The sequence below is a fragment of the Amphibalanus amphitrite genome, unplaced genomic scaffold (assembly GCF_019059575.1).
Source record: "Amphibalanus amphitrite isolate SeventyFive unplaced genomic scaffold, NRLGWU_Aamphi_draft 001238F_arrow, whole genome shotgun sequence".
NCBI classification, from domain to species: domain Eukaryota; kingdom Metazoa; phylum Arthropoda; class Thecostraca; order Balanomorpha; family Balanidae; genus Amphibalanus; species Amphibalanus amphitrite.
Window position 1 is genome coordinate 147,653 of NW_024882731.1, and position 22,242 is coordinate 169,894.

A 22,242-nucleotide genomic window follows, 5' to 3' on the forward strand; every position below is an offset into this window, starting at 1 on the left:
ATCGGCTGCCGTTCGCTGTCGTGGCGATCCCTCCGATGACGGCCGGTGTGCTGAGACGTATATGTCATCAATTGGCAATGAAATGTCGAGCTGGTACACTGGGTCTGGGTCTTCAAGTGTAGTGTGAACTTGACGTGTTTTTTTTTCCAGATATGTCTGTCAGTGTGGCAATTGTCTGTCTGTCGACATATTCTATGCCCAGCCTGAGGCCTCTTGCACCAAAATCCTCTTGCACCAATACTTGGATTACTTTGCATCATATACCCAGTCCAAGTCTCAAATGTAACAATGTGCGTGCAAAATTTAGCAAGCATATGTAGGGTTATATATTGGGCTATTGCAAACACTTAAGCCCCAATAAACAAAAAAAAAAAATTACCACCGTTAGATTAGCTTATTCTGAAACCGGTTTTTCGATTTTACCTAGCTAGGTAGTTTGGTGCAAGAGGCCTCTGTTGTCGACACACCTCTAAACATCGAGAAGCAAACATGGAGCGATTTATGTCAGTACGCTTTTGCCTGTCTCAGTCTGTTTGTGTGTTAGTACGTGTGCAATTTACTGATGTGTCACGGCGTGGCTTAACCATCACCTCTCCGCTCTATTCGCAGACTCGCCCAATGTTCAGGTGGATGCGACGGGTACCCGGGTGCGGCCCAACCACAAACGGTGCACGGTGATACTGCGAGAGGTGCCCGACGCCACGCCCATGGAAGAGGTCAAGGTCAGTGATCACACAGAGGCAGCAGAGTGACATCGATTAAACCGACACGCTCGGATAAAGGTCTCGGGCGGCACGGCTAAGCTGTCTGCCAGTCCTTGAAGACGGTGTTAAGTTAGTTGCTATGGAGATGTTTGGTTTGTAATTACTGTCGGCGAGTGTTTTGTGATATTGGAAGATGAATGGTTTTCCACAAAGGGGATCGGTCAGTCTGCTTAGCGTTAAAGTAGCGTAGTTGGTGTGGTCACTCAGACATTTTGTCTGAATATAAGTAGTGGCTCACGGCCAACTTGAGATTCGAGCTGCGCTTTGGTAGATGTGGCCGCTTAGTGGTTCTGTCAAGTAGTCAGTGTGTTGCGCTTTTTGGTGCGAACAGGTATTGTGTTTTGCTTTGACAAGTGTTCAGAAAACTCGTCTCGTTCCTTCGACTGACGCAGTTAGCAGCTCAGAGACTAACGCCTATTTGAGTCTCCGGTCAGTGGTTTCCAAATATAACCCCGAGACCCAATATCGCTGATACCTGACCACACATCCATTATGCCCAGCTTTCTGATAGCCTGACTGACCCCCTTTTCTGTTCGCAGGCCATTTTCGAGAGTCCCAACTGTCCCAAAGTGGTAAACGTGCAGAACGCGCGGCTCAACAACTCGTGGTACGTCAACTTCGAGTCGGACGAAGACGCGCAGATGGCCTACAGATACCTCCGAGAGGAGGTTCGGTGCTTTCAGGTAAGTGAAATCGCGACGTGTCCTCTAAACCCGCCTGGCTAGACCACTGTCCCGACTGGGGCTCGGCAGGGCTTCACTGCCGCGGCGATTGTCTGCGCCGCAGACACATGGACTAATGGACTGACCTTGGACTCTCTGACTCACGGATGCGCAAACGGATGTGTAGACGGGGAATTTTTGATCATTATTTGTTTGTTGATGGCGTGGCTAAATCCTGGTGGGGAAAGGGGTATCCTGGGTGTCTGGGATTGGTCGGCTTTGGATCTCCCTAAACGTGAATGCGGTTGGTCGGCGTCTAAATTTACGGTAGTAACGCGTAGCTGATAAAAGGACCGACCATAATATTATGGATAGCTGATCAACCGAACCGAACACCTTTCTATATAGTCTCGGCTCAATTAGACTGGTTTGGGCAGTGTGGTCTGATCTCAGCCTCACTAACTGTGTACCGGACGGACCCCGCCGGCCGGTCCGCCTTGGTGTGTTACCTGACCCCGCTGCGGGCCGCTGACGCCGCGCCGCCGTCCCATGAGCAGTTCGGACACTGGGCTCGGGTTACCGGGCGGACGTTCGTGTCCGGGAGGCGAGCACTGTGCTGAGACAGGATCGGTATCACAGTCGCATTGAGCACCGGCGTGGGAGTAATCAATAGCATGCGCCGGCTGTTGCCGAGCGAATTTCGCTACATCCGTATTGCGCGTCTGTTCAATACTTTCTTACTCATTGACTCCAGACTCCAACTCATTGAGATCATGCTTATTTTTGTCCTGTCTGATCACTAGCCTATCCCAGTCAATGTCTTTAACTGATCGCGTCTCGCCTCTAATCCTGCGCTATTGTCTGACCCGCAGGGTAAACCAATCATGGCTCGTATCAAGGCGCAGCCCATCATTAACCGGATGTACAACGCGCCGCCCGGCTCGGGCGGCGCCAAGAACGGGTTCGTGGCGACTGCGGGCGGCGGTGAGCCGCCGGCGGCGCCCTACCAGGTGAACGGTGCCGTGCCGCCGGGCCGCTACCAGTACCCGGTGGCCACGCCGACGTCTGCGCCGCCGGCGGCCACGGCGGCCGCCTACACCCCGCCGCAGCCGCAGCAGAGCCAGTTCAGCGCCTTCTACGTGAGTGAGAGGGGTGGAGAAGGGTAGAAACTTCTTAGAGGGATGGGGAAGGATATAACCTGGCTCTAAGAGGGGATATGGTCGGAACAGGAATCAGTGGGAACCTGAATGGAAGGGGAGGCCGGTCAAAGGGGCTTGATGGGGAAAGTGGGACACACTTACGTGATAAGTTGGCTTGTGGAGACTTAGGGAGCTTGTGGGGACGTGGCGGGACTCGGGAGATCGATGCGAATACGCTATCTGGTATCAGGACTTTCTTTTCTGTCGTGATTCATTACGAATAGTCTGCCCGGATCCTGCGGTCTGGCTGTCTTCTGGTTTGTGTTTTGTTCGTGTTTGTTGATCGGTTGGTGGTTAGAATACGTCATCGAACGCTGCAATGTGACGGCGACAGGTCCGAGCCGGAAAGCGGTCTCCTCAGGCTCGCTGTCAGTCCCGCTGGCCGGCATATTTCTCCTTGTTCCCAATCTTTCCGGACGTTGGAGTATTTTCCCGTGTCATACCTCCTATTATCCCTACACGTTCGTGCACATTTGTCATGCGTTGTCAATAACAGTCGACGCCATGAACGAATACACAAACCAAACAGTTGTTTCTGATACCACATCCTGGTTGCTCCAGTGAACACTGGTATTACCCCGTCTAACCCCATCTGTGGCCGTCTCCCTTGTCGGTCCGGGAGTCGTAACACACCTTGTAACGCTGTCAGTCCCCAGTGACGCCATGCCTGGCTGTGACGCCCCCCGTAACGCCGTCTATACCCGAATCTGTCCTTGTGCTCCCTGAGTGACGTTGTGACCCGTCCCTGTATTTTCGCGACGCCCGCTCTGACGCTATGCCCGTCTCCTCCGGGCGTGCCTCCCCCACAGCAGTTGCCGCAGCCCTACTTCCCCAACCTGTCGTTCTACGGCGCCACCGGCACGGGCCTGTTCGAGATCAGCTCGGCACCCGTGTTCGCCTTCAACGGCCTGGCGCCGAACGCCACCTTCAAGCCCAACTCGTCCAATGGGCGCTACGGCGGCAGCGGCGGCGGCGGCGGACGCAACAGGTTAGAATGAGAGCGCGGGGTGACGGAAAACGCGCGCTGGGTCGGTACGCATGCAGTGAGGTAGGGTTCAGGCTGAGGTGAACGGGTCCTAGTCCATCTAGGTACGAAGTCTGAGCTTGTAGGTGGCGTGCTAAGTGAATCGAGCTGTTAAATCGTTTTTTTTTTTGTAATAGATGTAGTCCCCAGAGTGTTTGACAGTTTATTAGGGGCTGCCAGTGCTGATATGCTCCATATTAGCCGTACCATAAAGTGCGCGATGCGTGTAAGTTGTTACCGCCCCCGTGTCGCATGCAAGCGTATCTGGATTATAGATGAAGTGTTGCAGCACCGCTGAGCCGGCACTTAATCACGCGATGTGACGCAGCCTCGTACGGAGTATGTGGCTTTAATTAAACTTGCGGTGGCGAGGTAAGTTATGCTCGTGGAGGAAAACATGTTTGTAATTTTTCGCCGCAGACACTAACATGCCTCTGTTCTGGGTCGCCAGGAACGCGAAGCGGAGCCAGTCAGGCAGCTCGGCGGACCACAACCGGGGCGGTATGGGCCTGCAGGGCGCCTACAATACTCAAGGTCACAGTACATATCAACCGGCACATATGCAGAGCTTACCGCCGGGCGGCGGCGGCGGCAGCGGCAGCCACAGCTACCCGAACGGCCGCGGCTCACGCGGCTCGCACTCGCGCAGCTACAGCAACGACTACGGCCGGTCGGAGGGAGGCCACGGCGGCTCCGGCCCGGCCTCCGTCTCGGCCTACCAGCTGGCCGGCTCCTCCTCTAGTCAGCTGGTCAGCGGCTCGGGGTCGGGCGGCGGCTCGGCCGGCGCCGGAGACGGCAAACGGGACGAGTCCGGCTCGTACGGCTCCGGGCGGCATCACAGTCAGTCGGAGGGGCGCGAACAGAGGCCGTCCCGACCGTACAACTCGCGGCGGCCGCGGCGGCGGGAGGACGAGCCGCGAGCGCACACCTCCGGCCCCAACAAGGCCGGCTCCGGTCAGGGCGGCTCACACTCGGCGGCCAAAGAGCGGCCGGCGAGCGGCGCGCCGCCGGCCGAGCCGCGGCCGCTCGTGAAGCCGGTGGGGCCCGAGTTTGACCTGGGCGGCTCCATGTTCCCGCCGCTGCCGGGCGCGCCGCCCGGCGACGCCTCCTCGCCGCCCGAGGAGGAGGGTGAGGCGCCGCGCGTGCCGCCACCACCGCCGGCCGCCGCTGGACTCGAGTCGCGGCTGGCCGACGTGGTGAAAGGCACCGCTCGGGCAGCGCCAGCGCCTGCCAAATCCTCAACGGCAGGCGGCAAACAGCCATCGAGACCCGACTCCCCGGCGCTGCCCGAGCCGGCCGCCGAGAGCCGCGACAAGGCGGCGCCGGCCGCCGCTACCACCGCCCCCTCCTCAGCGCCGGCCGCCGAGACGCCCATGGTCAACGGCGGGGTGCACGAGCGAAAACCGCCGACGCCGCCGTCGGCGCGGCCGTGCCCCGAGTCTCCGCAGCCGAGCGTCGTCAGAAAGATGGCCAGCTCTCCGCAGCCGGCGGCGGCGGGACGTCGGGCGCCCGCCTCGCCCCAGCCGGCGCCGACGGCGGCGGCGGCCGTCCGGAAACAGCCGCCCTCTCCTCAGCCGGCCGCCGCGCGGAAACCGCCCGCCACCCAGGGAGCCGGCGCACCAAACAGGTGAGTAAGGTGGTGCAGGGACGACATTCATGTGCTTCGACGTGGGGATAGCTTGATTCCCCACTGCTGTCTTCGGCTTCGCTGGAGAGTCCAGTTGTCTTCGGGCTTGTCATAAGTTAGAGCGTTTAGCTGCTTTTGATTTTAGTGAGTTAATTGTTCATGATGTCTTCGATTGAAGTAACTGTCGCAGGTAGGTTACCATTATTTTGTGTTTGCCAACTAGACCGATTATTTTGTTCCTGTATACTCAGCCTAATTCCTGTTGTGACCAGGGCGCGTGCTGGCCGCTGCGGTCCCGTGCCCCCGCGTTTGACCTGACCTCTGGCCGTCCCAGTGCGGCCAAGCCGAAGAGGACGGAGGAGCGGCCCGAGTCGACGCCGGAGGAGTCTGGTGCGCCGTCGGAGCGGACAGACGTCGAGACGACCTCTGAGGCCGCCGACGGATCGGTAAGACGACTGGGAGAACGGGACAGACTCAACTGGTCAATTAGAGGGCTAAAGGGGCATATTCTGAAACTACATAACCAGCTGAGGGTGGTGATGGGATTTGGGCGGGATTGGCCGAGTCTCCGCCTCCGGTCGCTGGGGACAAAGTACGGGACCATGGATATAAATCATGAAAGTGTTATCGATATCCCCTCGTCAGACGCCGCCGACTCAAGGAATACTGATACGGAGTTTATGACTGATAAACTGCTTCCACGAATAGCAAAGGATTGTTGATTGTTGTTAGTCTAGCACCGCCTAGTCCGAGCCAGGTTTGGGCTTTTTGTTGTGTCACGAGATGAACCGTAACTTGTGGGCAAAGCTCCGTGAGAGCTTCGTCAGCCAGCTGTGACGGCTAATCCCCGTCATATTTTCGTGTTCTCGCTGCTATGTTGCTTTATCCGTACCCAAAGCTGCACTCACCGAACACACCGGTTTTGCCTACCTGACCTGTGGATTATCGTGCAGCTGTTCTTACAGAATGCTTGTCTGTTCGCGGTTCATTAGTGAGGGTGTTGTGTTCGCTGGTCGGTAGTGAGGGATTATTATTTCATTCGGTGATACTGCCGGTGCTCACGGCTGGAGGTGTGTTGCCAGGGTGTTCCGTTACTAACCGCCGCCCCCTCTCGGCGTCTCCAGCTGGCGCCGGCTGCCACCGTTAGCTACGCACAGATGGCACAGCGGGGCCGCGAAAAGAACGAAAAGCTGGCCCAGGAGGTCAAAGAGCGCGACGTCAAGGAGCGGGAGGAAGAGAAGAAGGCGGCCGCCGCTGCTGCCAAGCCGGCGGCGGCGGCCGGCCAGGCGCAGTCGCAGCCCTCGCACGCCGTGCAACGCTCCAACAGCGCGAGTGAGTGACACGCTGTAATTAGACGTAATTAGCCATCCGAGCCACGGATTGTAGGGTCGTATTTAGCATTTAATATTCCAGGCACCATACTCTCCGTTGTCTGATGCATATGCTTTGGGTTTTGGGTGCATGAGCTTCTCTTTTTCTCGCACAGATCCAGCCTTGGTGTTCAGCTATGGAGCCTTTATGATGGCTGGCCCTGTTACCACTTTCTGCTATTCGTACTCGTTATTATCTGCTATTCTGCCCCGTGTCTGTGAACTAACCCGAGTCTCTGCACCCGTTTTCCAGGAAAGCCCGGAGACGACAAGCGACGGCCGCTGATGGATAAGCCGGAGCGGATGGTACGCCGGGAGCCGCGCGACTACCGCGAGCCGCCTGCCGCGCGGGAGGCGCGCGCCGCCGAGCCGCGCGACGGCCGGGAGCTGCGGGACACTCGGGAGTTGGCGCGGGACGGCCGCGAGCCGCCGCGCGCAGACTACAGGGAGGTGCGCGACGAGCGCCGCCGGCCGGCCGACGAGCGAATAGAGCGGCCGCCCTTCAGGAAGCCCGAGCGGCCCCGCTCGCCCAAGTGATATATCTAACCAGTCCGCAGACTAGTGATCCATTGTGCAATCGACGTTTCTCAATTGGGAGGCGGCTGGCGCCTGTGATGATGCGACACGCGCGTGCTCGGTGAGTGGGCCGGCCGGCCGTCGGGTCAGGAGTCGGTGGCGGCCGTCCGCGCTGCAGGAAGACGAGGAGCAGGAGCGCGCGAGAGCCAGAGAGAGACGGGACGCCGGTGAGCCCGGCACGCCGCCGGCGTCCAGACGACAAGTGCCTCACTTAGGGATATCTACTGTTGCGAGCGTGCGCCTGTGCGAGCGAGCGAGCGCCGGCCGGCAGGGAGAGAGTGACACGGGGCGGCTCGGCGGCCGGCTCCCACTAGTCGCCGATGGTTGTGCGGGAGGCGCTGGCGCCACCGCCGCTCCCCGTCCGCCGCCCACCAGCGTGTGCGTGTGCCAAACGAATCAAAAACTGGCGGCCGAACTGCTCAGCGCTGGACGCGCCGGCCGACGGACCGCGCCACCGGGTGACTCGGCCCGCGTCGCCACCGCCCGCCGGGCGCGCCTATTTATACCGGCCGCCGATTGTGTGAGAGAGTGAGATAGCCGGTGAGCGAGTGAGCGAGTGACAGAGCTGGTGGCTTATTTTTGACGAGTGCCGTGCGCGGCCGATGGGGACTGCCGCGCGGCGCGGCCGCCGCCAGCAGCCGTCAGTGTGGATTGAGTTGTACATAGACGGGCTGTGAGTTGTTGAGGATTTTGCCATCTGACTGGGTTGTGTCGCTCCGCTGTCTGCCTGTCCCCGCCTCTGTCTCTTCGTCGCTGTACTCTGCCCCGCCCCGCCCCGCCCCTCTGTCGCCCCTCCGGTCGCGCGTTCCCCCTCCCCCGGTCTCCTCGTGCTCGCGCACGTGTGTCGTTTCACGTGCTCTGTTGGCCGGACTCGATCTCGGCCGCGGCTGCGACCGCCCGTGGCGCGGAGTAGGGCGCGTGGCGCGGAGCTGGCGGCGGCTCGTGGGCTGTCCGCCGGCTGCTGCCGCCGCCCGGCCGGCCGCTGCCACCGCGCCCCCCGTTTTAAGCCGTCGACTGATGAAGCGTATACTGCCGCCCGGGGTCTACACATGCTAATTTTGTAATCGGGAGTGATTTTCATAAATCCTAGTTTGGTTTGGATTCCTCGCACATGCAGTTGCTCAGGAGAGGAGTATGGTATGATATTGTATGATTTTGTTTTACTAGTTGTGTTAATTTTTATATGTATATAAGTGAACTTGGTTTCGAGCGCAGCCTACCCTGCCCCACTTACACCGGCCCGGCTCTGGAGGGGTGGCCGTCGGTTCGTCAGGTGACCGGCCGCCGTCCGGCGCCGCCCGCCCGTCCGCCGGCCGGCCGGTACCCTGTACATAGCCTGTGTAATGACGAGCCGGCCGGCCGGGGAGGTGTGGCGGCACGGAGCCGGCCTGGGAGCCGGGAGCCGCTTCCCAGCGGAGCCGGCCGACGCCCGACCCGCGCCCGCCCGCCCGCCCGGCCACCCATCCCTTCATGCAAAATCGATTGTCGTTGATGTCGTACGCTGCTCGGCTATGATTGAACTTTCCGTGCCTTTCAGTGGTAGTCTCCGTGGTACGGTAGTGACTGTCGAGAACGTGCGCCCCTCCCACTAGATTTTATGTCGGGATGTGTACCTGCCAGTGTATACAGCTTTGGGGTATTAGGTTCTGTTGAAATTAAGTTTGAAATAAACTTGCCTACAATATTGTGCATAATCGGGCGTTTTGATAGGCGCGGCGGACCGGCCGGCCGGCTGGCATGATTGGTGTGATTGTACGAGAGAAATTATTGGCTGAGTGTGATGATTCTGTTGCGTTTCTTGATAATGTATGAATCTGGAGAAAATGCCGATGCTGTTTGTTGGGTATTTACCGTTGGGCTTTAGCCGTGCGAAAGGCTGGCTCCTGATAATATCGACCACGTTTCGTCTGCTACCAATGCTTCCTAGAGGTCTATGGCCCGCCGCTTTTTTCCACGCCTATAACTGCCACCAATTCTCGTAAGTCTTACATCAGCGCTAAAATCAATCTCGTCAAAAAGGTATGTTTCTTTTTATTTCAATCAAATACATTTGTCGAAAATTTTATGCCTCGGAATCTGAGCGAAACATCCATATCTGCGCCACCACAAGTCCCAGCACTTCTGACTGATGCCGTCACCACTCAATAGCAACATCACCCACATCACTGACTCATCACTGACGTCGCCCTCGTCAGCACGGCTCTGTGATCAGCGTCAGAGTACACCAGCGGTACGTGTCTGTGTCGATGTTTCTGAAGAGCAGCCGCGGCCCGCCGCCGATGTCAAGGAGTCGCAGCAGACCCTCCAACACGACGAACCCCGTGCCCCGGCCGACCGCCTCCGACAGACAGAAGTCGCCAGAGGTCACGTGACCGATCAGCTGGGGACGAAAAGGGGAGTGGTCAGATTAGGGGATACACGCGAATGAGATCAACGGTCAATGCCATTAAGATAAAGTTCTGCTTAGGACAAACCTCACACACTACCCATCAACCTGAACACGGTGCTGTCTTACCGCCAATTAGCGACGACTGAATCTCTCAGAATGCCCAACTGGCTTTCCCAATTCCTTCAGATCGTCCCACGCCCGTGAACCCAGCCGCCGCCCGCCGCCCCTGCACAGTGCCCAGTGCCCACCTGTTTGTGCGGCTGCAGGTCTGCCGGCGGCAGGCTGAGCCGCTCCATCTCTGTCCTCTGTCCCTGCCGCTGCTCCGCCAGGCGCGCCGCCGCCTGGCGCGCCTGGTCCGCCTGCTGGCGCCGTCGGCACCGGTGGCGTTTCCTCTTCTCTGTAACCTGCTTCTTCAGCCAGGCGGTCCGCAGTTTATCGCGGCGTTCCTCCGCGGGGTCCTCCGCCGGCGGTTCGGTAAGCGGCCTCACAGCGCCGGCCGCCGCGCCCGCTGACGGGTTGTCTTCAGGTGAGGGGAGGCAGAGCAGAGCGCCGGAACGGGGCACGCCGCGGCCGGTGGCTCGGGCCCGGACGGCGACTAGGAGACGACCGCTGCCGGCCGGGAGGGCAGCCGGACGGCCGGAGCCAGCCGTCAGAGCGGCGGAGAGCAGCCGCAGCGTGGCCGGGTCCCGACAGACCATAGGAGTGTCAGAGTCCGCGGCCGCTGTCCCACCCTCAACCGGGCACAGCCGCGTCACCAGGCGACTCCACCAGCAACTGAACGGATCCGGCACACCCAGCTTCACAAAGTTGGGCCTCTTGGCCGGCGGTCTCTTGAAGTACTCCTCTCTCCTCCTCTGTCTGTCCTCTCTCTCCCACTCTCTCCCTGCAGCCGAGTCGGGGTACTCTGCCGGGAAGCGCAGCTCACCAGTCTCTAGCGCCATCCGCTCTGTCTCCCGGAGCCCGCCGGCTCGAGCACCTGAGTACTGCAGGGCTACCCAGAAGGCCATACCCCAGCCTGGCGGCAGCAGAAGGTCCCAGCCGGGGCAGCGGTGATTCTGCAGGAGAATGACCGGCACGGGCGGTAGGCGTAGTGACTCGGCTGTGGCGCCCGGTACCAGCAGGTGGCCGCGCGCTCGGTTCAGAAGGTTGTCGGAGAGTTTGGTGGTGGTGACCTGGTGTCGGACCGACTCGTCCCAGAGAGGAGAGAGCTCGGAGCCCGCCGGCAGCTCCGCCACGGGCTCGTCCGACAGCTCTGCAAACGGAGACGACACTTAGTAATAAGATCCGGCCCCTCAAAGACAAACGAATGGAGAATGGACAAACGAACGAATCGCGAGACCACATCCTAGTTCGCAGATAAAGCGATCCGTACCCAATCAACCAATTAACTCCACTGAACTGGCTCAACAGTGACTAGCTGACATAGCTGTCATTGCTGACACGCTTGGGATATGTAAGCAACATGCCTCCCGTAACAGGAAGGATCCCACACAGCCTGCCTGTCCTGTATCCTACCTTCGGGCCGCTGAATGGCCTTGGTGCGCTGCTGCGGAAGGTGCCTCCTGGGATCATCCACCGTCAGCCCCATCACACACCCCGGGGGCAGCTCTCCCGGAGAGGTGGCCTCTCCAACAGCCTTCCAGAGCCGCCGCTGGGCCTCCAGCCGCTCGGCAGTGTCCCAGGCCGGCGGTGGGTCGGCGGCCACACGAAGACAGGACTGGAGGACCGCCTGAGAGCCGGGCCCGCTGAGACGGAACCGAACCATGCGGCCCTTCAGCTCGGTCAGATGTACAGGGGTACTAGTGGTGGTGGTGGTGTCTTTATTGTCTGCAGCAGTGTCGGTGTCAGTTGTGCCCGCAGGAATGTCGGCTCTGCCGGTGGTGGTCTTCGGCTTCGCAGTCCATCGACGAAGGATATGCAAGCGTCGAGGAGCAAGCTTGATCTGGTCGACGTTTTTCTTCTTGTAGGCCGTATCTACCGCTGCTGCACTTGAGGTGGGTTTGGCTGCCGGGGTTTTTACATCACCGGCTGGCGTAGCATCATCGCACTCCATGGGTTCTTCACCTTCAACTTCGTCTTTGCCGCCTTTGTCTCCAGCACCGTCTCCTTTATCGCCTTCCTCTGCCGCTGCAGCATCGCCTCCCTCATGTCCACCATCCTCTCCCGGTCCCATCTGTTCCACTTCCACCTCCTCCGGCTCTCCTGAGGCTCCAATAGCCGCCACCAGCGCGTCTCTCACCGCGTCATAGCCCGCCGGGTGGACCCACAGCCAGAGGGCCCGGCGCGGCGCACCGTCCGCCGGTCCCCACAGTATGGAGACGGGCGCCAGCGGTCGGTGGGGAGGGTCGGATGAGCGCAGTAGTAGCCGGCCCTGGTGACGGCCGGAGAGGAGGCGCGCCGAGCCGGCACCTCCGGCCGATAGAGAGGTTAGAGCTGACAGCAGGGCCGACTGAGGGCCGGACAGCTCCAGTTGACACAGGTAGGACACGTCCTGAGGGGCGGCGGAGAGAGGGAGGTTAACGATAGTTCCGCAAATTTACGGCAACTGACAGTCGAGAAACACTTGGTGGCATCAAAAATGTATTCTTTCAATAATTTCCCATCAGGATCAAACAATAAGAATATTCGTTCGAGCATTCATTCATTCATTCATTCAATTCCTTTCCGGTCATTCATTCATTCATTCATTCATTCGCACATTCATTCATTCATTCATTCATTCATTCATTCATTCATTCATTCATTCATTCAATCTCTCCTCATTCATTGATACAAGTTCAATCATTTAGCTATTCGCTCACTGATCCGTTAGCTTCTTCATCTGGTTCCATCCATTCATCCTTTCATTCCCGCATTTCACTCATACTTATTACTGAACAGTCTATCTGCGCGTAATCTCCACGCATCACCTCACAGTTAATTCATTCCTCCCCACTCATACTCATACTCATACCCACATACTCATACACGCTCACCAATTCACCACAGCATCGTCCAGCCTTCGCTCACCTGTACCAGGCAGTGGTGCGCCGTGGCGCGGTACGCCGCCCGGAATCCCTTATCAGTAGCGCTCTCCGGCAGCTTGAAGCCCCAGCGGTGTACCATGTGGAACCGGCGCGCGTGCCAGATGTGCGTCTCCAGCCAGAGGTGCTCGCGCTGCCGCCGGTTGTACTCGAGCAGAAGGTTGCTGGGGCGCCGCCGGTGCCGCCGACTGGGCCGCTTTGAGACCTTCATCTGCGTCAAGTCGCGCTGCAAATTGGAACGAGGGGGGAAGGCGGTGTTAATATTGAAACTAATCCACAAGATCCATATCTAAGGAAGTTTTTTTACAGTACAGGCACGGTCACTACTTATCCCCGACAGTAAAAAAATGAACAATTAAACATAAATGCGGCGAACCATCCAACATCGCGCGGAAAACTGCCACAAATCGCGGAGAAATACACCCGAAATCTCGCGGCGGAGGTCACCGAGCCGGGCCTCACCTGTTCGGTGAAGGCCTGGCGCGCCCTGACCGGCAGACGTTTGGGGTCGTGGCTCATGGCGCGTCGCTGCATGTGCCTCGGCAGACGCTGGTACACCATCTTGGTTCGGTTCGGGTTATCTGCGCGAGATACGCGACACTTATCAGCAGGCGAATGTGTAGTAGCCGTGAAGGAGTGACTGTAAATATAGCCTCTTGAGGTATAGGAAGAATGTGGAAAGCAATAGGTGAGCATGGTTAGATGCTGTCTAAAAATTCAGATTAGTTGACTTATCATAACACATTACTACAACACCAATAGGATCCCCATATGTTTGTGAAATTGAAATCACCACAGAAAATATAAGTTTTAGGCTTGCAATTAAGCCCCAGGCTATGCTCATATTTCAAAGCAAATGTCTGATGGACAGAAAAATTCACCATTGTCTGAGGAAAGCTGCTTACCAATAGCATCTGTAAGTCGCTGAATCTCAGTTGCTCTTTCTGAAGTGAGCTCCAGAAAGCTGATGTTTTTGCCAGTAAGCACTGGCTCTGGGGCAGGACCTTCAGCCATTTTGATACCTGTAGAATATAAAACAAGTGAATTATTTTTGAGGGGTTTATGCTGACCACATTCTCAATGACCATGGCTACATTTTTTTTTTCAGGACAACAGCAAATACCTACACAAAGTAGCAGATAGGTGCAGGCAGTACAGAGTACAGACTTCTCATGGTGAGTGCATCACTATGAGCCATAAGACACCAGTGTTCAGTAGGTACAAGTAAAACTAAAGAGACACAGCCACTGACTGATCATGGCTCACAAAGTGTCATTGATCATGGGTGATAACTCATGGATCACAAATAATCATGGATCATGAAGCATCATAGATCACAACTTAAGGCATCATGGATCATGAAGCATCATGGATCATTAAGCATCATGGATCATGAAGCAGCATGGATCATGAAGCATCATGGATAAGGAAGCATCATGGATCATGAAGCATCATGGATCATGAAGCATCATGGATCATGAAGCATCATGATGGATCATGAAGCATCATGATGGATCATGAAGCATCATGATGGATCATGAAGCATCATGATGGATCATGAAGCATCATGGATAAGAAACTTCTAGCACCATACCCCTTAGATCATGGAGTACCAGAGGCCATGGGAAGAATGGGTGCTCGATCATAATGGATAATCACTAATCAGTGTAATGGATCCATGCATATTGCATATTGCTTGGAGACAGGTGACCCACCAAGTGCAACTAGGTGGGTCACCAAAGATCAAAGTTTCTGGATTCCTTGTCCTGCAAACTTAAGAAAGCATGGATGAGAGCGGCGATGCGAGTCAATACAAAAATTCTGTGAAGAGTCCACGGGCAGCATTTTATGATTAAAATTGAAATAGCTTTATTTAAATTCCTACTTCAACTTTGTTTGGCTACCTCAATGTATATCTGAATTAATCAAAACTGAAACAAGGGTCAACATCAAGTCAAAGTAGGTAACTCAAGGCTGTAGCCCAATTTCCCACTATTTTTGCACACCTTAGTGAATAGGTTATAGACTGAAATCGTACCTCTATTTTTGAAAAATAAAAGTTCAGAAGCATGTTCTCATCAGACCGGCGTGCATGCAGGGCGTTTTTTTTTTTTTTGGCGTGCATTTGTTTATTAGAATTGGATCTTTTGCGCCATTTTGACACACAAATGTACGCTACCATAAGGAAAATCTTCTAAAAACTTTAAATCCAAGATTCCAATTATCCTTTGCTTTGAAACTGAGAAGCAGTTTCAGCATAAAATTTAGCTAAATTATAATAAATTAATTATTCCCAATGTTTTACTGATTTATTTCATGCAATTTGATTTAATTCAAAAAGAAAAAAGAAAAGTTCGTACTTAACTTTTTGCAGCGATGAAGGGATGCGAAGAGTTTTGAAATATGGAAGCAATTTTATCTTGGACAGTTTGTGAATCACAAACAACAGATGTACATTTGTGATTTTTGACTTTTGATGAGGGGGAGGATACTTTTGGATAACTGAAACTTCAAGAAGTCGGTGAGTGGTATTTTTTATTTAATATTTACTTAACACCTAGCGTGATCCCACGCAGAATTCATCGAGGCTCGTCAGGGGCGGATCCAGGAATACTCCAAGGGGAGGGTCATGAATCGAAGTGGTGCCCCTACCTATACCCAAAATTAAAAACTCAGCGGATTTCGTCCACTTCATTTTGGTGGTGCCCCCATTTTCAGTTTTTTTTTCTTTTTTATTTTTAGTCAGTATCTTAACTCTTAGCCACAACCACATTTCAATTTACCAATTGTAAGCAAGTATATATGAATGTGCTATGTGTGTATATGTTGTGGACGCTGAGTAGTGAGTACTTACCAGGAGCGTTATCAGGTAAGCGAATCGTTGTCAGTCCGACGAACTTGACCCTGGCGTCTAAAGGGTCTGTCCTTGACACTTCAGGCTTGTCAGGGGCACCAAAGTCCTTCCAGGGACACCACAAACCTGTCAGGGGCACCTACGGCCTTGTAGGGGCGCCACAGGCCCGCCATGAAGCAGGGGCACCACAGGTCTTGCAAGTATACACGACAGGCCTGTCAGGGGCACAACGGGCTTGTTGGGCCCATGAGCACCCCTAGGGGCAGGGGCACCACAGTCCTTCCAGGAGCACCGCAGGCCTGTGAGGGGCACCAGCGGCCTAGCAGGGGCACCAGTCAACAAAGGCCTGCCAGGGGCACCACAGACCTGCCAGGGCACCAGAGGCCTACCAGGAGCACCACCGACCTCGCAGGGGTAACTTGGGCCTGTCAGGGGCACCACGGGCCTGTCGAGAGGCACTTCAGGCTTTTCAGGGGCACCATAGTCCTCTCCGGGCGCAGGGGTAGCAGGGGCACCAGAGGCCTGCCAGGGGCACCACAGGCCTAGCAAGGGCACCACGAGCCTGTCATGGGCACCTCAGGCCTGTCATGGCCCAGGGACACCACAGTCCTTCCAGGGGCACCACAAGCCTGTCAGGGGCACCAGAGGCTTAGCAAGGGCACCACAGGCCTGCCAGGGGCACTACAGGCCTAGCAAGGGCACCACTGGTCTATCAGGGGCACCACGAGCCTGTCATAGCCAGGCATCTGAGGCTTGTCAAGGCCCAGGGGCACCACAGGTCTGTGAGGGGCACCAGCGGCCTAGCAGGGGCACCAGTCAACACAGGTCTGCCAGGGGCGCCACAGACCTGCCAGGGGCACCACAGACCTGCCAGGGGCACCACAGGCCTGCCAGGGGCACCACCGGCCTTGCAGGGGCACCTCAGGCCTGTCAGGGGCACCACGTGCCTGCTGGGGACACTTCAGGCTTGTCAGGGGCGTTACAGTCCTGTCAGGGCCCAGGGCCACCAGGCCCGTGGTGTCCCTGCTAGGCCTGTGGTGCCCCTGGCGGTCCTGTGGTGCCCCTGTCAGGACTGTGATACCCCTGATAGGCCGGTGGTGCCCCTGGCAGGTCTTTGGGCCCCCGGGCCTCAAGGGGGGGCCATGACCCATGTGACCCCCCCCTTGGATCCGCCCCTGAGGCTCGTTAGTATTGAATTACATTTTGATTTACATTTTGTGATTTCATTTTTCTCTGGTGCCCAGTGAATCTAGATTTTTTTCCCAATATAAATTACTATTTCATTAGATTCTGGTCCTAGGCATATACTTGATAATTTTAATCACCAGAAGGCACATGGATTCTTAAATTTTATGCATCATATGATGTGCTCCGGCCTCTGGGTGTTTCCCGCGTTTGGTGGCGGCCACTGGGCATCCTGATCCCTCATGAGTCATGAGCTATGAGCATGCGGCCCTTTCTGCCATTCATGTAAGCTCAGAAAGTACTTGTTGCTTTTTCTTGGTCTCTCACTGTTGTTGAGTGTCTACACATTTGTTACCTGCGAGAGGTTGAGAATAAGAATAACCAGCCACCTAACAAGCCATAGGCATGATGACGAGAAAACTGTGACTGATGAACCACAATTTTTTAATAGAAGCATACCGACTATGATTTCTCACTTATTTCTGATTATGCTGATGTCCTGTAAAATATACTGGTTCTGTGTTCAGCTTCATTGCATGGAATCAGGAATGTATAATCTGTTCCATGGTTTATGGATGGAAACCAATGTGAACTGTTTACCTCATTGGGAGGTGGGTTTCTTTGAATGTGATCCTCTTTGGTCACCTCTAATGTGTTTCATTAACTGTGTCATTGTATTTCAGAGATGGATAATGGTGAAGATAATCAGGATGGTCAAAATGAGGAGCCATCACCATTTGTCCCTGATCTGGGTCTGCCCAGCGATGAGTCTGTGAACCATGGTCAAGGTATTGGAATGTGGATGAATTGTACTGGAGTGCTGAAACAATTGCAAACAAAAACAACAATGCATCTGTTGATCAAATTCACCCGTAGGGCCTGTATGCCTGTGGGCTGTGTGTGACTGGTGTCATGTGTCAAAACTCCAAATAAAGACTAAATCAAATAGACAAGGTTACAGCAATCTCTCAATACACCAAACACCAGCTGACCACCCCTCCCCACCCACGCGTAGGTAACGGCGGCGGCGCGGTGGGCGGTGCCGTCGGCGGCGGCGGAGAGGCGCCGCTGTCGTTCCGCCGGTTCTTGGAGCCGCCCGGCGGCGGCGCGGCGCGTCCGTACGTGGCCGCCGGTCTCCCGGAGCTCGTACAGGCCCTCCCCGATCACCTGGCGCCCTCGGCGGAGGCCGGCGCGGCGCGGGAGCCGCGCGACTGGCAGTCCCCCGCCGCCGCCGCTACAGGCACGCGCAGGAAGGTGAGCGGTCCGTTACGATGGATGGATTGGAATTTTGTCAGTGGGTAACATGACTAACGTTTTACATTTCTTCTGAGAGTTCTGAGATTTCCCAGTAAGTAATATAAAACGGTCATGCTTTGTGTAGATATTTTATGCTGAATTGTCATGAAAGTATGCAGTGATGCAATGATAACATTACTTTGTCTTACGAAGAATACAAAATCGCTCGACTGTCGGCTGAAATAATTTTTATTATACTTTCATCATCTACCTTCCGGCTTCCCCCAGGTACCATCGTCCTCAGCAGCAGCTGCTGCGGGCGGCGCGGCGGCCGTGCCGCCCGGCCAGCCGCTGGGTCTGCCCGATTTCCTGTCCGACGGTCCGATGGGCACGCTGCACGCGGCCGGCGCCGCTGAGGGACCTCACCGGGACGTGGTCGGCGCCGGTGCCGGTGGGGCCAGGCTGAGGCCAGCGGTGGGACATGCAGAGGGATCACAGCAGCGGATACAGAGGGTGAGCGAGACAGGAGATGGACGCGGCAGCGGGAAAGGGGATGGCAGACAGAAAGAGGAGTGTAGTAGTGCCACTAGTGACTGAGGAGTGTCTAGAGGATGTGAGAAGAAAGTGCAGCGAGCTCTTTTTAGATGACTGAAATAGGCGATCAGTAAACTCAGTTTGAGATCTGTGAAACGACGCAGGGGCGGAATTTTGGTTTTAAACATAATGGTTATGAGCTATTATCTTTCTGATAGTTCTTGTGGGACGGGGAGTGTGACTAAACTCGTCTGTTGTTGCTCTGGTCAGCTGGAACTGGAGAACGCCGGTCTGAGACGGGACGTGGAGCGACTACAGCAGCAGCTGCAGCACGAGCGAACACGGTGAGGGGATGGAGCGGATCACCGGGCACAGAAGGGAGAGGGGCAGACTGATCGGTTACGGGCTGCAGTGGCCAGCTGGTGTAGGGGTACCGTTGGGTTCATTCACGGAGGGTTACAGACCAAAGGTGGCGTACAGGGGTATCGCCCAGGGGTTACGAAAGGTCGCTCCATCCAGTGTTACATAAGAACCCACAGGTCACGGAAGGAGAAGGAGTACCGCTCGAGGATTCACGCATCAGTTCTCTATCAGCCAGCCTTAACCTTTCCGTTATCTCTCGTCGCCGACTAACCGGCCCCTCCCCCGCTTCGGACAGGACGAGCGTGCTGCAGGCTCAGCTAGACAGCACAGCAGCAGCGGCGGCAGTACCACCCCCAGCGTCACCTGAAGGCGAGGGACGACTGCAGGAGGAGGTGCGCTCGCTGCGCGCGCAGAACGCCGAGCTGCGCCGCCGCGCCGGCGCCGTGCCCTCCGCCCAGCAGGCGGCCGCTCAGATGGAGCAGGCGGCCGCCAGCGCTGAGCAGCTGATTAGGTCAGTAGTAACTGCAGTGGGCTGCGTGTGTATGTATGTGTGGGGGGAGGGGGGGGGGGGTTAGGTCTTTCGGTGCCAAGGATCTTCGCGTGAGATTTCGTGGTACTGCAGACTGCAGTTTGTTTTCCCACAGTGGCTCCGAAGCTTACATAACTGAAGGTTATGTAGGACTTTTTGTGGCATGGAAACCCTTCATTGTTTTCTCGAGACTTATTCTACGGAAGCAAGCACACCTTTTTCATTTATATTTGCCTGACGAACCGACTTGAAAAGAAAATACCGTTTCATCGAAGTGCATGACTGATGTCGAGCCCAGGTATACATCCCAGTTACCATTTTCCTTATGTGCCTTTCAGCCAGCTGACGTCCGGTGTGCGGAGTCTGCGCTCCCTCTCGGCCAGTCTGGGAGGCGCGGCGGCAGCGGAGGAGGTCCGGCCCGACCCGCTGCCCGACCTGGGCCGACCCCCGTCCGGTGAGCCGCCCTGCTGACCTGACCGGGCGGCGCGGGGTCACCCCGAGTGACCGGCACTCTTCCAGTGAGGTGTGTGGAACCGTACCAAATAACGCCAGTTACCGCCGGGTAGGTAGTCGCAGAGGAGCGGGGAACACAGCCGGGCCCGTGTTTGTGCTTGGAGCTGCATTTGGGACCCAGGTGGCGTGCCGTGTTATCCCAGAAACGGCTGGTCGCTGCGGTGCTGAAATCGCTGTCCCGTGGGGCAATACCGGCGCGACCAAGCACCGATTTACACCAAAAACCAGGCAGGACGACCGAGTGCAACATGGTTATGTCGCTTCCTGAACACCTGCGTCGCACACTGCATAATATCCAAACATGGTGTTCGGTTGACGATGCTGTGGGCACCAGAGACATGGCTGGTTGCCATGGAAACCACCGCGAGTACGTGAATAGCTTTGCGTTTCACTGCGGTTGGTGTCCTGACGGGGCATAATATCTGCATAGACTGCAGACCTGGGCCAGGGGAGGTTTTATCTTGCCAACGGGGTGCTTCGTGCTGTGGGGCCGCACGCCAACCGGCTGAGTGTATTAGAGCTGGCATTTTATCGCCGTCACGGGACCGTGGCTTGGCTGGTCTGTGGCACGGCTGGCTCGCGTGAAATATGTGAGATTGAGGAGGAAAGTGGGCGCTCTCAGATGGTGGCGAGATCTGCAGCTTTCTTGCAGGGTGCTGCGGAGTCGGTATGTCGTGTATTCAGGAGCGTTCTATTCACCGAACGGGTTATGATTGGAATGTGTGGATTGCAGTTCCGGGATACACAAGTGATTTGATGACATTTTCGCTCACTGATTCGCTTACATGTAACGAAGCAATAACTCCATGGCTTGCAACGTTTAACATCGTTTTTCTTTCGGATTTAAATGAACATGATCAGTCATTCGTAATCTTATTTATTTTTCCGTTTTTTTTTTTTGTCAACTTGTGAGTGAAAAATGTTGCCTGCATAGCTCTGATCATTTTACGGTTCTGTCTAGTATTTCATTGATTCGACAAAAGGCTGCTAGCGCGTTATAGGTAAACGCTCTACGAGTCTCGATTTATCCCGGAACTTACATGCAAATGTCAAAACTGGTTTACTGCGTAGCTTACCATGTGTGTCAAGTGCGCTGTACGCGTGTGACCGCTTGCAAGTTATGCATGTCGCTGCTGTGTGTGCTGACGTCGTGCTTGGCATTGATTTATGTGTATCATATGATAAACCGTTTATCAGCGCTACGTATTGCCGCATTTAACCATGGGAACGTGTCTCGTTTGCAGTATGCTCGCTAGGCTGTCGGAATCGGTCGCCGAAAAGCGAGTTATTTTTCGTGTGCAACATGTATGTTTTATTATTCTGACCCGACTATAGCTAATCGCTATGGTCACCGCCAGCCGATGGGCTGGGGGATTCTGAGCTTTGCGTAGCCAACGTGTCTGCCATCAGGAATGATATCTAGTTATGGCCAGTGCGCTGCCGTGTGAGGCGACCGGCCGCGCTCCGTTTGTGTGTGGCGGTGTGTCGCTGGGTACGTGCCTCGGACGGTCGGACTACCCACGGGTCACCGGGAAGACGGCGGTCCTGGCGGGGTGTCCGCCCGACTTGTGCGAGTGGCAGTTGTCTCGCAGTGATGGCTGTATGTGCGGGGCGTGTGCCGAGAGAGGAACCTTGGCGTCAAGGTATAACGCAGCTTATGTGGAAATATAAGTAACATTTTTCATACCGGTGTGCTGTTGCTATATGCATTTCGCAGGTCTGGTGAAGTGCTGTTTGGGCGCTGGTGATGCCTTGTTCCACTGGCCATTATGACTGTGATAGGGGGCAAAGATGGTTTTAGCTGCTGATGGCACGCGACGAGGTCCGGTTAGAAAGTTACGACGGAGCCGTTAAAAATGGTCACTGCAAGACGGACTCGTTTCAAAGCATTCCTGTACTAGTACTATGGTAGTCGCATCATTCTAGGGTACCTAATTGTTCCATTTTCGCATAGGTATGCCATAGGGGAAAAACGACGGGAAAAGGAGTCGCGCTTTTACGAGGAAGCAAACTGCAAAAGTAGGTAAGCGGCAAAAGTGCTCGTATGATATAATACCGTTCAATAAATCAACAAAAACCGTTCATGGTTTCCTCAGTTCTCTTCCCTGATTTTAACGGCTCACTGGACCCGCCGGTGGTGCAACAAGCCCAGCTCAACGGTTGGGTGTGGCATATGAAAAGTAGACGGCTAAACGCTCTAAAACAAATTGAGGATGCTTTGAAGGGTGAAATTTGGCCGAGCATGGTAAACGAGGTCAGATGAAGTGCTGATCGAAGGTTGTTGAATTTTAGTGCATGTGACGCAGTCAATTGACCAGACAACTTTGACCCATATCAACGCGGACTTGGTGACGATGAAATGAAAGGAAGGTGTTAACTTGTCAGTAAATAGCA

The 22,242-nt window shown here is 55.6% G+C and overlaps 3 protein-coding genes across 9 annotated transcripts in view; 2 read left to right on the top strand and 1 right to left on the bottom strand.

The window, feature by feature from the left end:
• The window catches only part of LOC122371381 (la-related protein 4-like), an 85,815-nt gene extending 76,765 nt beyond the window's left edge, over nt 1-9,050 (top strand). For 4 of the 5 annotated variants that reach the window (XM_043347658.1, XM_043347659.1, XM_043347655.1 and 1 more), the window contains 8 exons: nt 610-722; nt 1,304-1,447; nt 2,299-2,565; nt 3,435-3,613; nt 4,101-5,276; nt 5,611-5,722; nt 6,401-6,608; nt 6,900-9,050. In XM_043347658.1, coding sequence (XP_043203593.1) covers nt 610-722; nt 1,304-1,447; nt 2,299-2,565; nt 3,435-3,613; nt 4,101-5,276; nt 5,611-5,722; nt 6,401-6,608; nt 6,900-7,183 — 2,483 coding nt within the window. In that variant the 3' untranslated portion in view covers nt 7,184-9,050. The remainder of the gene's footprint in view (nt 1-609; nt 723-1,303; nt 1,448-2,298; nt 2,566-3,434; nt 3,614-4,100; nt 5,277-5,610; nt 5,723-6,400; nt 6,609-6,899) is intronic. The other variant, XM_043347657.1, reaches the window with a different exon arrangement.
• Nucleotides 9,051-9,233: 183 nt separating this feature from the next.
• Nucleotides 9,234-14,783, bottom strand: LOC122371382 (ribonucleases P/MRP protein subunit POP1-like). 3 transcript variants are annotated; one of them, XM_043347663.1, is made up of 8 exons: nt 14,673-14,716; nt 14,350-14,407; nt 13,540-13,656; nt 13,097-13,215; nt 12,621-12,860; nt 11,127-12,102; nt 9,860-10,863; nt 9,234-9,602 (listed from the first exon to the last, which is right to left on the bottom strand). In XM_043347663.1, exons 3-8 carry the CDS (start codon nt 13,646-13,648, stop codon nt 9,414-9,416), a joined length of 2,637 nt encoding a protein of 878 aa, XP_043203598.1. In that variant the 5' UTR covers nt 13,649-13,656; nt 14,350-14,407; nt 14,673-14,716; the 3' UTR covers nt 9,234-9,413. The 3 variants fall into 3 exon arrangements, with proteins under 3 accessions (XP_043203598.1, XP_043203597.1, XP_043203596.1); XM_043347662.1 differs by lacking the exon at nt 14,350-14,407 and having other exon boundaries at nt 14,673-14,783; XM_043347661.1 differs by lacking the exons at nt 14,350-14,407; nt 14,673-14,716 and adding an exon at nt 14,229-14,290.
• Nucleotides 14,784-15,045: 262 nt separating this feature from the next.
• On the top strand, nt 15,046-21,532 carry LOC122371384 (putative histone-lysine N-methyltransferase PRDM6). Its single transcript, XM_043347664.1, has 7 exons — nt 15,046-15,155; nt 17,357-17,461; nt 17,689-17,927; nt 18,198-18,422; nt 18,714-18,787; nt 19,102-19,317; nt 19,674-21,532. The coding sequence occupies exons 2-7, from the start codon at nt 17,359-17,361 to the stop codon at nt 19,804-19,806; spliced, it is 990 nt and encodes a 329-aa protein (XP_043203599.1). The 5' UTR covers nt 15,046-15,155; nt 17,357-17,358; the 3' UTR covers nt 19,807-21,532.
• The last annotated feature ends 710 nt before the right edge of the window (nt 21,533-22,242 follow it).